Here is a 13,863-nt window from a genome sequence, read left to right as displayed (position 1 = left end):
GGAAATTCTGGCAGTGTTGGATAGGTCTTCAGTCTCTGGTTCAGCAGGTGAAGAAGAAACTGGATGTCTGCCACCGTCTAAAGCATGCTGATAGGATTAACTGCATTAACCCAAATTTCCCATTATGTTTGTTAGCACAGAGATACTCCAGTCACACCAATCACTACTTATCTCTCTCCAGTGCACTAACCTAGCACACTTCTGAAAGTTTGGTTTGTGTGAGCCCTGATAATTTAATTGCAAACGTGCTGGGAATGAGGATCATCACAGTCTATCAATGTTATATTCTTTCAGTGTGGCTGAATATCAGTCTTCCTCTGTATTTTTGTGGTCTTTTTCATATTCCTCAGAGTTTAGCGTGCTGTAGATGTCCGTTTCAGTTGACAGGAAGACCAGAGCTCCCTGTAGTGTTCTCTGTGTTATAGGGTCGAACTGTGTTATTTGACAGAAGGTGATGTATGTCATGTCCTTGGCTCTGTGGATTTGATATGGTGCGGATCTGATATGGTTTGCTCTCAAGCATGGCTTCATACACACACCTTTCCCTCTGAGACAGAAAGAGAGAGAGAATGATCCTCAACAAATACAGGCTCAGTGAGCACAGTCTAGCCACAGAAAATGGCAGACAGAGATAAACATGGTTTCCAAAGGAAGAAAGTCTGTGCTCACTGTAAAACTGGTGAGGTTGAGGCATTTGTTGCCACTTTTTTTTTATATTGCCTTAAAAAAAATTAAGTGTAAATACATACTTTGGGAAACATTCAAACTTCATTCAACATTTTTAAGTGGTTTGAAATGTAAGTATATCAGGAGAAAGACAGTCATGCATCTGTTTTTAGCAAAATATTATTCTTTAAACTTATTTGAGCTGCACACCCTTTTAATTTTATTGTATAAAAATTATGTGTGTTATTATTTTGTTTACCTTTACTGGAACTTGTGTATTGATATTTTTGCAATACTGCATTTAAAACAAACAGTTCCAATTAATTCCTATGAAACTGAAAGTGGAAAGAAAGAGAGTGACAGTATTTGTGTGCTCTGATATGTTACACTGCTCCTCTGGCTCATTTTTCAGATGGGCAAATGGGAGAACCAGAGTTTGACCTTGAAATTTCCAGTGTGGCCACGCTTCAACTCTTTCGGCGATGCTGAGACTGATGACAATCACCTGACCATTGTAACACTTGAGGAGAAGCCTTTTGTCATCGTGGAGAACGTGGAGCGTCTCACGGGCACCTGCATGAGAAACTCTGTCCCCTGCCGCAAACACATCAAAGAGTGAGGCTCATTTTTCTCCTCTGTGTAACTTCACCTCTCCACATATGCTCCCCTCCTCCATCACTCACATGCCACCGCTCTCAAGCACTCTCCACTGTTGGAGCTATATACAGTTCTGTTGACACATAGTGATAACATGAATCTCAAATACATACATCAAAATCCAATCACCAATGTCCATTTATATATATATATATATATATATATATATATATATATATATATATATATATACACACACACACACACACACACACATACACACACATGTTTTCATGACAGCTCATGTCACTTACTACGTCAGTGTGTTTACATGTGGATAAAGCACAGAAAATTCATCACACTGTTGCTCTAATATACAGGCCAACTTGAAATGTAATCTGACCATAAACAATATTCATCTAATTTAAAGCACTGCCACTACAGTCATACACATGCAGACAGACAGCTTTGCAGTCATGTCTTTTTTTGAGCATTGTGTTTTTAAGACAACATGTCAAGTTAGCTGTTTTTCATCTTATGTGAACACCCCTAGCTGAGTCTGAACACCACATGTCCTGTGTGAATACCCCCTAAGAAATGCTGTTTTTGAAGGCAACCATGTGCCTTACGTGAAAGCTCCCAAAAGGGAATAATAATTAAATAGGGGAATATTGAAAGAGTTAATGTTTACATCTGCTCAACCTCGTCGTCCAGCGGTAAGTTGAGGTGAACTCTAATTCTAAAGGGATTTTACTCTCGTTGGCCACTGACAAAAGTTTTTAAGCAAAGTAGCAAGGGTCAGCAGATTTTAAGTGACTAAGAAGTATCATCATGAACCACAGTCAACTTTTTTGAAAATCAGCTTTAAAAAGATTTAGCTAATCTAAAACTACTACAAGAAACTAAACTAACACACATAGACACACATAAACACGATTAGTGTATAAATGAATGAGCTTTGAACAGAGCAGATGAATGAACATTAAAATGTTGATCTCATATAGACTCTAGCCAAGAAAACTGATGTGTATTGATTATTGATTATATGCTGCCTAGCAGGCCATGCCTTTCTTTTTCATCTGAACATGCCTTGAAACAAACCATCAGTACTAGAGATCGACCAATAGTGGGTTTTGCCGATACCAATAACTAAGGTGGGAAAACAGTCTGGCAGCCAATTAATCGGCCGATAGTTTTTAAAATGTACAATATGAATGAAAACTTTCCAGTCAATATAGTGCTGAACTTTAGTAAGTATCACTTTCAATGCCAAATATTTTATACAGTACATTTATCTTACAGTAGTACCTTCTTCAGAGCCTTTGTCATCTGAAATTAATGGAAATATTAATTAAAATATTACAGGTAATATGTGTCCAGCACTAACATAAAACACTGCCTTATTAAGCCTTCTAGCACCTGTATGCTTCATCACTACTGACAATATTTATTAGTTTATTTTCATATGAAATATATGAATGATGTATAAGAAAGGGTGAGAGAATAAGAGATAGAAATAAAATCAACTCAAGTCTTGTCTTTTTAAAGGTAATTTTAAAATGACATTGTATATATTATATGTGCCCTCACATGAACACATTAAATTATATGACAATGTGCCCTCTCATAAATATCACATTTATATTTTAGACGTAGGCCTATGTATTTTACCAAGCTTTTACGTTTTTTTTTTTTTTTTTTTCATAACTACATCGTACAATTAGGAAGCTTGGACAGAAGTAAATTTTTCCAGATCAGAGAAAAGTTTGGGAACTTTGAAAGGGAAAACTACTCCCTGTGCGTGTGCATTCACACAATGTCATTTGCTAACACTTGGTCTTCTGAAGTTCCGAATGGCCAAACAAAAGCAAAACAGGTGGCATATTCATGTATGGTTTGCATTAGTGATTGATTTACTGCTGATAATTAACTTATAAATCTACTCAGCAACAAAACCTCTTTGGAGTGCTCTTGCTTATTATATGACTGGAACATACTGGATGCAATAAAACCTCGACAGATCTGCACGTATTCATAAGTGACTTTTTTCTCTCTACAAAACAGCGTATGAAGTTTCTATCCTTGACTTGTAACATTGTTCTAACCTTTCGAACAGCTAATGTTAGCTTTAATGTTATCATCCCTGCACCTTGTTGGCAATGCAAATCTCCAGTGCAGCGATTAGTTATAAACAAATTAATTATCAAACCACTATCCAACCAAACTCCGGACTGATTTATTGTACCATGACAATAATAATAATGTTTATTGTATACATACCTTGGCATTCCTCTGTCAATGTTCTAAACCCATTTTTGAAGCGTTCATCTCTATAAATAGCCTAGTCAAGTTGCACAACAAACTCCACAAGGAGTGATTAATAGTGATTGTTAGAATTGTTAGAACGACCACTTCTATACATGCGTTCAGATACGAAAGTAATGTAGTGACAATAGGGGTCCTTGTACGAAATGCCACAACTAGCTGAACTGTGTTACGTGGACTAGCGTTGCGAGATGGGCAAACTATTGCGTGCCTCGTAGCCAGCACACCCAGTCGTCACATAAGGACATACAGGGTCCACGACATTGTGAATACGGCTGGAGGGTGGGTAAAAAGTGCACGTCTCCCCCTCCAGGAGGGGAAAGGCGCTATACCCAAGCAGTACACCAGGCCAGTTGTCCCGCAAACTTAACTATTCGTACCTGACAACACATGGGACGACACACCTTCTCTTGCAGGTTCACCACTTGATCCCTAAACAGGGTCGTTGGAACCTTGAGCATATAGCTCGTTCTGGGCCTCAGGACCACATAAGTGTATTCCGGACTGAACTGCAGGCACGTGTTGCTGACATAGAACGTTTGCAGGTCCCCTGCCTGCTTGAGGAGTGTGAGGTTCGAGCACCAATTCTGGGTGGGCCAGTAGGATGCTACTAATGTGACCTGCTCCTCGTCCTCCCTGACCTTGCATTAGAGGTTTTCATGGGTCCAAAAATGTGTGTCTGAAGAGACTCGGAAATGTGCTATCCGGAACCGAACCAGACCCGTCTATTATTTGAAAGTTTGGACTTTCCCAAACTTTCTGACTTTACCCATGCAGAACCGAGAAATGCCGTAAATTTACTATCCGGAACCGACTTGACCAGTCTATTATTTGAAATCTGGACCCGGATCCGGCCGGGACACACAGACCCGATTGAACTCAATCGGCACAGATCCCACAGCTAATTGCTATTAACAAGTCAATTTACAAGTTGTGAAAATAAACCTTTGTGTCTTACCTAATGTAACGTTAGTAGCCTTCTCTCCTTTACCTGACCGTGATGCATACAATCCATCCTCCTTGCCAAGAAAGATGGCATAATAACATCCATGTTGTTCCTCTCTTGCTGATTGAAAGAGCATGCATAATCCACTCAATATTTCAGTTTCAAAAGTCCAAATGCAGTCACGGTGGATGACAAACGCGACTTTGCAGCTTTGCAGTTTTTTTCGTATCTTGCATAATAAGATAACTTCCACTGTTTGCCCTTTTGAACTATAACAGGGGTCGGGAACCTTTTTTCACTAAGGAGCCAACTTAAAAATGTTTTGGTTGATGCATTTTTCGAAAGAGCCAGACCACAAACGAGTTTTTCAATAAAAAGCAATGTTTATATTGCCCATAGACTACTCGAAAACAAGCATATATTAACAGATAACATGTTGCAATATGGAATTGAGTACACGTGTTTGTGCGGGTCCCCATAAAATTACTTAATTTTACTTCCCTTTTGGGCTGGGCGATATATAAAAAACATTTGACTGATAATTGCATTTAAAATATCAATATTCGATTATATGGTCAATCCCCAAGGTCGGCGAATATTTTTGCTTTATTGATTTTGCTTTAAAAATTTTATTAATTTATTGAAACACGAAAAACTTGAACAAAAGACATTTCTAAATTCAAATAGCACTTTAAACGAAACAAAAAAGCAATACAAATAACGAAGTGATAAAAAAATCGTATATATAACCACCTCCCCAAATCCAAACTTTTACCGGCTCCATTTGCCATCATGCAAGTGTCAGTATGCAGCAACAGGTGAAAATTACTAGCATACAACTTAAAAACTAAAGACAATTATAAATGTAAGGATTGTGTTTGTTTTTCAGTTTTGGTCATATTTATGCTGCTTAAAGAAAAATAAAATATAACTCAATTTTAGGTTCAAGGCGAACGTGTTTATTTAATACAAAGATACCTGTATATATTACTGAACCTGCAGAGTTGCATTCACAATGTGTAAGAGCGAACTAAACTCGCAGTACCTCATGAGATGATCAGAGATCAATTGCAGCATTCTCATAAAGTACATTATTCTTGCAAACAGTTTTCAGTTGAATGAAACAGAGAAAAAGGAGTGATAACTCTTTACATGCGGTTGTTCCACGAGACAAGGTCACTTTCCACGCCTCTGAACACGAGGATCGACGTCTTTTCTTTTATCTGTTCTTAAATAATAAAGTGTGTTTCTTCAAACACGCCAGCATTTCTTGTCTTGTGTTACTCAGAGACACCATTTGCGGATAGATGAGCAAATTACTTGTGCGTGAAATGCATTTCAAGAGAAGCTTGCAAACTTGATTGAGTCTCATCGCATTTTGCTGGTGCTATATAACACCTTGGTTGCACATAAAAAATAACGAACGTTCATAAAATTGCTCGTAGAAAATGCTCTTAAGAGCTAAGATCAATAGTTATTTGGAAATGAGTCCCAGAACTCTTTGAATGTTCGTGTTTTGGAGAAGCACTTTCATTGCACTCAGAGCTCACTGCGCACACATCAAATCAGATGCGCATTGGCGGCTTTTCTTTCGTCTGTTCTTCAAAATATAATCACGTTTCGTAAAATGCGTCAGTCTTTCAGGTCGGATTCCACAGTGGCTGGTACATCAGCAAATACTCAACAAACATGGTACATCAGCAAAATACTCAGAAAAATCTGCATTTGGCGGGTGTTCATTTCAAACCTTGTTCACCTGAAGCAGGCTGTAAAATTCGGGAGAAAGGAAACCAAAACAGTGTCATTGACTTCAAGCTTTGCAATCACACCCACACTTTCTGTTGGAAAAGTATCTCTAGAAAGTTCCATGTGTTTTTAACAAAGAGCCACATGTTCTCGACCCCTGAACTATAACAACGATTGCTCATTCACTGTCATGGCCGCTGACATTAGCATCCCTAATTTGCTGTTATCTGTGCTCTCTGAGACGTGTCTGATCATAGATTTTAGATATACAAAGCGAACGAACTTCAACCACAATATCTCAAAAATCACGCTGACACCAATAATGCACTTCGGTTTACGTAATTTGTCAAACACGATATGGCGAAATATGTCCCGCCTTCTAAATAAAAAAGCCAATCGTCAATTGGTAAAGTCATCGTGTCACTGCAGATGTTAAACAGACCCGGGACACGAAGTACAAGAATGGGACCGACCCTGACCCGGCTGACCGTTTAATATATGGGTGGACCTGTGAAGACCTCTACCTTGCATATGGTCTGTGCAAGTAGGCTCACTGGGGGAAGCCTACTCTCCACCCTCCCTTGAGCGTGACCTGCCGTGACAGCGTGTTTGCCGTGCTGTTGAGGTCGCCGGGATGTGAGTGGCTCGCAACGACTTGAGTCGAGGAGGAGACAGTGGGCAAATTGCAACATGCGACACAAGCGTAAACAGCCTTGGCGAATTATATACAAATGCAGGGTGGAGGCGTCCTGTCCAGTGGCACTGTATGCCTTAGCCGCCAGTGACGACGTAACATACAGGCCCTGGACGGAGTCTCGAACGGTTCTGCCAGGTGGCGATGTTTTGCGGGCACAGGTGCACCGCAACCACCTTATCCACCTGAGGAATCGCCGAGTACCCCTGGCAGCTCCACCGTCGAGGGTAGTCAGAGATGAGGAGCTCAGAGATCAGGGCCGGGCAGTAAAAGGTTCTGCCACGACCTCGCACACTGACAAAGACACTCTTTTAGAGGAAATATACTTTTATTTGCAAGAATATATACTCTTTTAGACTGTCGAAGAGCCCAGGGGCATTCTCCCCCTCAAGCACCGGTTGAGTGCACGAGGGGGAGAAGCCACTGTAATGTGCTGTAAATCCAACAGCATGCAGAGGTGAATGTTTAGGCGGGAAAAAAATTGTCTGAAGGAGTGGTTGCGATCCAGCTCCTTTTATACCCATATATCCGCGGAAGTGGCGTGTAAATTCCACTCGTCAATTCCCAATGGCCTTTTCAAGTCTTTTCGAGTCAAAGATCAGAGGTGTTTGGGGCTCCCAAGGGTGACCCCTAGTGTCACTACATCAATACAATGTTGAGTGAGTGACAGATAGGGAACTAAAATTATGATTTTTCAGAAAAATCCAGATTACAGGAAACCAGATACACATTCACTCTGGGAAACACTGCAAAAGAACACACCCCACACTATGACTACTTCTGTCTAAAAATCAGTGCTTCAGGGGGTTTTGGTCTGGCAGTGAATGCACTAAAAGAGAAAGCTAGAAGAGCATTCTGTTCTATTAAGGGCAAATTTACCCAAAATAGACATTCCTGTAACAATTTGGTGTAAAAATCTTTGTTAGTATTATTATGCCTATTTCTCTGTAGGGATGTGAGATTTGGGTTCCACTCTGTCTGGCAGATTACTCTAGATGGGACAAACACCCCATAGAATCCCTGCATGCAGAATTTTGTAGAAAAATTCTACAAGTTCAGAGAAGAACACCTACTAATGCATGCCGGACTAGGCAGATACCCCCTAATTATACATATTGAAAAACGATCCCTAAATTCTGGACACACCTAAATTCAAGTTTTCCTACCACACTGCATCATGAAGCCCTTAAAACCTAAGAGTTGATGCCTAGTCATCTCGTAATTCAGCCAACCCATTAACTAGTCAATTTTGAAAATATTAAGTATTGCACATTCCTAGAAAATGTACATCCACAGGTGTAAACGGGGTCTTGATTGTTTAATGTTTTTCCCCCAGAGTCTAGATAAAGAGGTTCATAGAGTGATGTAGGAGCCCTAAGTCTGTTTGAAATATGTTGCAGTTCGTTTTACTCCTTTTAAGTTACTCACACTTGTACCACCTAGATGCTCATTGTCCACAGGGGGACTGCAGGTGTTTTGGAATAGAAAAACAGATGTTTGTTTCAATGTACTTGGACAATTATTTAAAAGGTCATGGTCATAAAAGTTGTTTTGATTTGTGAGCCACGATTAACAGTGGTTGTGAAAACTGGCAATGCCCCCTAAAGAAACGCAAAGGGGATTATAGGAAATTTTATACATTGCTAAATTGGACGAATAATATATTGTCTCCTACGATCACCATAGGCTACTCTGTATGCTTGAAGCTTAGTCTCATCAATGGATCACAAACACACACAAGAAAATACATATATGTGTGCTTTGTGGAAGCCACATGCCCACTTCCAAACAGGCCAATGCTCTCTGTTGCCTTCCTCCAATGGTACAATTCCCACTCAAGCATCCATTGCACCCATTTGGAGGAAGAGGAAGCAGAAATTACTGATGCATGCAAAGACGCTGGCAGGAGAAAGCACATGGCCCATTCCTCTTTGAGATAGACCTGCCTCTCTTTCTTCCTCTCTTACAATCTCATTCTCTCTGTCTCTCACTCACTCTAGCTCTCCTCAGCCTCACAACTTTATTGGTACCTTATCTACTTGCTTTTATCTGAGAAATTACTCATTCAATTTAACTATTGAGCTATTATCAGTTTAGAACAGGGAAACGTTACTTTACTGCTTCAGAAACATGAAAGAGAACTTCTGCCCTAATTCAACATAACTTGTTTAAACAATCAGAGAGTTTTATGATTTAGAAGATTACATATTGCACAGCTTCATAGTATTTGATAAATGACCTACATTTTACTTTCTTAAAACATTAGTTAGCTTATAAGACAAAGTATTTTTATGGTACATTTTTTCCCACTTTTTGTCACTAACATACAGTGATGTATCACACTTAAATGTTTACATTTAATTAATTACTGTAGATAACAAATTATACAACTGTCATGTGCAGGCAAATTATGCTAGATTTTTTTCTCTGAATTTTCTCAGAATTACTTTTAATCAACTGGTCCAAAAGGAGGCTTTATAATGCCACGCACATGCACTAGTAGAGTTTTTTGTTTTAGCATTTAACATTTAACAAACTTGTAAAATGTGTGGCTTGAAAAGTGTGTTTGTGTAATATTTATTTAAAATAAATGTCACTTGGTTTATTTTGTTTTATATATGACTATATGCCTAAGGTTGTCTCGGTACAAACATTTCAGTAGTCAGCAATGATACCAGTGAAGTTTTACAGTTTTCGATACCAATTTCGATACCACAGCAAAAATATGCTTATATGACAATGTGCTATTGAACAGAATACACCAGTTTAGAAATTTTTAATAATGTAATAATTATTTTAATAATTATAGTTTAATTATTATTATTATTTTCCAGAACTTTCCAGAACATGTTTTAAAGTGTAATTTCATTACATCATGAAAATTATGTCTAAACAATGAATTCTAAAAACTTTAAAAGTTTTTTAAAATAGAAGTTTTCAACATGTCATTGCATTTTTTTGTATTTATTGATTAATTATTATTATTATTGCAGAAATATTACATTTTACTATACAGTTATACTATACGTAATATATTTGTATTCAGTTTCTTCAATTTCAGACATCTAGATTTTGTTTTTAATCATTATTATTTATTATGACACTTTTATTATATGCTTTTCCGGATAACAGTTCCTAACAAGGCCGTGTCTAGAAGGGATCCCTCCCTCGTCAATCTCACGCATGCACATTCTATTATGATTCTATGGTGCTTTTGCTGCTCACCTCAGTGTATTAATGATAGAGAGCATTAAAAACTTTAATCAATAATATAACATTATTAAAATTATTACGGAGTGACTATTTATACTAGTGCTCCTTGTGGGCCCACCACCTGCAAGGAGAGAAATAGGGGGCCAGTGCAATGCACAACAGATAGCAGGCGAAGGCAGACTGGACCTTGGTTATAGAAACTGGCTTTTGAAACATGGAATGTGACCTCACTGGTGGGGAAGGAGACATAATTAGTGTGTGAGATTGAGAGATGGTAAGTGGCAATGTGCCAGGGATAGGATCTCAAGGAGCAGCCGAGGTGTGGAGTGTGTCCAGTTTGTGGGCCTCAGGATAGCAAACTATGATGTGGTACTGTTTGCATTATCATGCACTTGGGATGTTCGTGGCTGACTTTGAAGTGGTTGGGATGAAGGTCAGCACCTCTGAGTCTGAGGCCATGGTTCTCTGCCAGAAAAGGGTGGATTGCTCTCTTCAGGTAGGGAAAGAGCAGCTGCCCCATGTGGAGGAGTTGACGTATCTCAGAGTCTTGTTTACAAGTTAGGGTACATTGAAGCATGAGATCTACAGACAGATAGGTGCAGCATCTGCAGTAATGTGGTTTCTGTACCAGACCATAGTGGTAAAGAAGGAGCTAAATCTGAAGAAAATGCTCTCAATTTAGCAGTCACTGTACGTTCCAACCCTCACCTATGGTCATGAGCTTTGAGTAGTGACCTAAAGAATAAGATAGCGAATATAAGCGGATGACACGAGCTTCCTTCGTGGGGTGTCAGGGCTCACCCGTAGGGATAGGGTGAGAAAGTCTGACTTCTGTTGAAAGGAGCCAGTTGAGGTGGTTCGGTCATCTGATTAGGATGCCACCTGGACAACTTCCTGCGGAGGTGTTCAGGCATGCCAAACTGGGAGGAGGCCCAGAGGAAGACCCAGAACACACTGGAGGGATTATATCTCTCGGCTGGCCTGGGAATGCTTCAGCATCCCCCAGGATGAGCTGGAGGATGTGGCTGGAGAAAAGGGCATATGGGCTACTTTGCTTAGTCAGCTGCCACCTTGACCCGGCCTCGGATAACCGGTCAAAGATGGATGGATGGATGAATAACTGGATTAAAGCACATAACTCTTAATCAGAAGGTCACTGGTTCAATCCCCACCATTGTGTCCTTGAGCGAGGCACTTAACTCCGGGGGGATTGTCCCTGTAATAAGTGCACTGTAAGTCACTTTGGATAAAACCATCTGCCAAAAGCATACATTTAAATGTAAATTAACTGCGTGTAAGAATCTTGCGAGATTCACGAGGGATGGATCTCTTCTAGACATGACACCAGTGTGATCATTGAAGACTTTTAAGTCATGACTGAAATCTCATCAATTTACACTGGCATTTGAGTTTGACAAATGAAATGTGGGACACAGTTTTGAAGTGTTTGTATTTTAGATTACTGGTGTTAGTGTATGTGGTAATTTTGAAATGTTGTTATGTTTTAAATGTTATTTATGTGAAGCACTTTAGTCAACTCTGTTGTTTTAAATGCTATATAAGTCAAGTCATTTTTATTTGTATAGTGCTTTTTACAATACACATCGTTTCAAAGCAGCTTTACAGAAAGTCATCCATTAACAGATAATTAAACTGTAATTTCTATTAAGTCTTAGATTCATCATTGTGTAGTTTGATAAAAACATACATTGAGGATAAAAGTAAATAATTAAATAATAATTGTATTTATAACCCCAGTGAGTAAGCCGAAGGCGACTTTATATAAATAAAGCTGAGTTGAGTTTAAAGCACAAATGCTGTGATTTAATTATACAAATATGTAGTTTACATGTGCGGCGTGGTTCACAGTGGATGAGAGTTCTGCTTTGTCAACGTGAATGATTCTCAATGTCTGTGGAGTTTCCAGTGTTTGAGCGGTCAGATTTATACATTAATTTACAGCACACAGCTCACCACACTAAGATTGCAGCCTTTAGCGGTTTAATAATCACACTTGGACATGTCCTGATTTTTTTTATTAATTGTCCATTTCAGTGTAAAGGGGGTAACAGAGCACACATTCAAAATAAGCCTGTGAGCATTTTAAAGCTGTCGTGTTCTAGTCATACTGTGCACTTGTACCTGATAGAGTCTGTGCTCGGTACTGCTAGTACTGCAGAAACACTAGTATCGTTACAACTATTTTATTTTAATATCGACATGGTACCATTAATTTTGATAACACTAGCAGTGACATTCATACATTTTAAAGTGTAGCTCATGTATCCAAATACTTGGGCCACTGTATGCATTTGCTAAAGCATTGTTAACCTCACACACAAGCTATTAATATATTTGTGTAAATTTGAACCATTGGTCCAGTCTGACAGGCAGACAGACTGACTGACAGTCTGACTGATCTTTGATTGATGATGTGAAAATTGCAGTTCATCTGGAATCCTCAGCTGTCATTTTACCCTCTATTTCATCTGTGGCTCAATTCTGTAGATACAGAAACTGATAAGCACTGGCAAAAGGACAAGCCCCAGGCACAGAGGAAACATGCATCAGTGACCTGGACACACATACAAAAACACATATGCAAACAATTCAAGGACACTTGGAGCTACTGATATATTTGTGCTTTAGTTCAAAGCAAATATCAGTATTTAAATATCTGAAGTCTATTGTGTACTCTATCTGTTTTCTACACTACAGATCCAAACCAACCTCCAACATCTATTTTGCTCTTTTTTTACCTTGTTTTACACTGTGTTTACATGCACAAGAATATTCAGATATTAATTAGAATTAGGTTATAGTCCCATTATGCACGAAAGATATGATATGTCAATGCATTAACTTAACTTAATCAGATTAAGACAATATTCTTGATTAGGACTGCATGTATGTGTCTTGATTAAACAGAATGGATAATGATTATCTTATTTGTAGTATCCAACTGAACATATATTAATATCTGTGTATGTCCATTAATAAGGTAAATCTGTGTTATATTACAGACAGTTGTGGAAAGCAAAGCTATTGAAGAAAGCAAGAAGGAGAATTGATTTTCTTACTAACATTTTACAGACATTAAAATAAACATCACACCCTACATTTGTTAGAGTCTCATGACCTACATTTTTAAATTCATCATGCTCTTGTGTGTTCTTGTGAAGGACACTGTAGAACGAGTCGTGATGGGCAAGGAGGAAACGAAGACGTAGAGTTCTTTTCCTAAGCAGACTTTTAATGGCCACAGCAGTGTTCACAACTTTTATATTTACAGCATTCAACAAACATGCAGGACCTCTGTACATGCCAACACTAGACTGACGCGTCTGCTCTTTTTTTCTCTCTCGTCTGGAGGTTCTGTGGCCATTTTTATGCCGCTCTCCCCATGCTCACTGAAATTAGAGACAGGTGTTAGACATATTTTGGCTCAGGTGCAAGCGCCCTTACTGCTTTCTCCCCGGGACGGGTGTTTGACCACGCCCCTGCTGCCACACACTCTAAAGTACATGAGAATTACTAATATTAAATTACTGTCCACAATTACTAAAGTACAGCATAAAAAATGGCAAGAGCATCTTCAGTATTTCCAGAAGATAATAGCATGAAAAGAATGCACACATCTTAGTTTATTCAGATTATGCTGATTACATTTATACAG

General features: G+C 38.9%; 1 protein-coding gene across 1 annotated transcript in view; it reads left to right on the top strand.

Moving 5' to 3' along the window:
- Positions 1 to 13,863, top strand: part of LOC127647724 (glutamate receptor ionotropic, NMDA 2A-like) — a 218,950-nt gene that overhangs the window by 170,885 nt on the left and 34,202 nt on the right. Inside the window, exon 5 of the mRNA XM_052132159.1 lies at positions 1,079 to 1,281. Within this exon, the coding sequence (XP_051988119.1) occupies positions 1,079 to 1,281 (203 nt within the window). The remainder of the gene's footprint in view (positions 1 to 1,078; positions 1,282 to 13,863) is intronic.

Source organism: Xyrauchen texanus, chromosome 8 (assembly GCF_025860055.1).
Source record: "Xyrauchen texanus isolate HMW12.3.18 chromosome 8, RBS_HiC_50CHRs, whole genome shotgun sequence".
NCBI lineage: Eukaryota > Metazoa > Chordata > Actinopteri > Cypriniformes > Catostomidae > Xyrauchen > Xyrauchen texanus.
The sequence above is the reverse complement of the archived record's forward strand: the minus strand, read 5'-3'. Positions and strand labels throughout refer to the sequence as shown.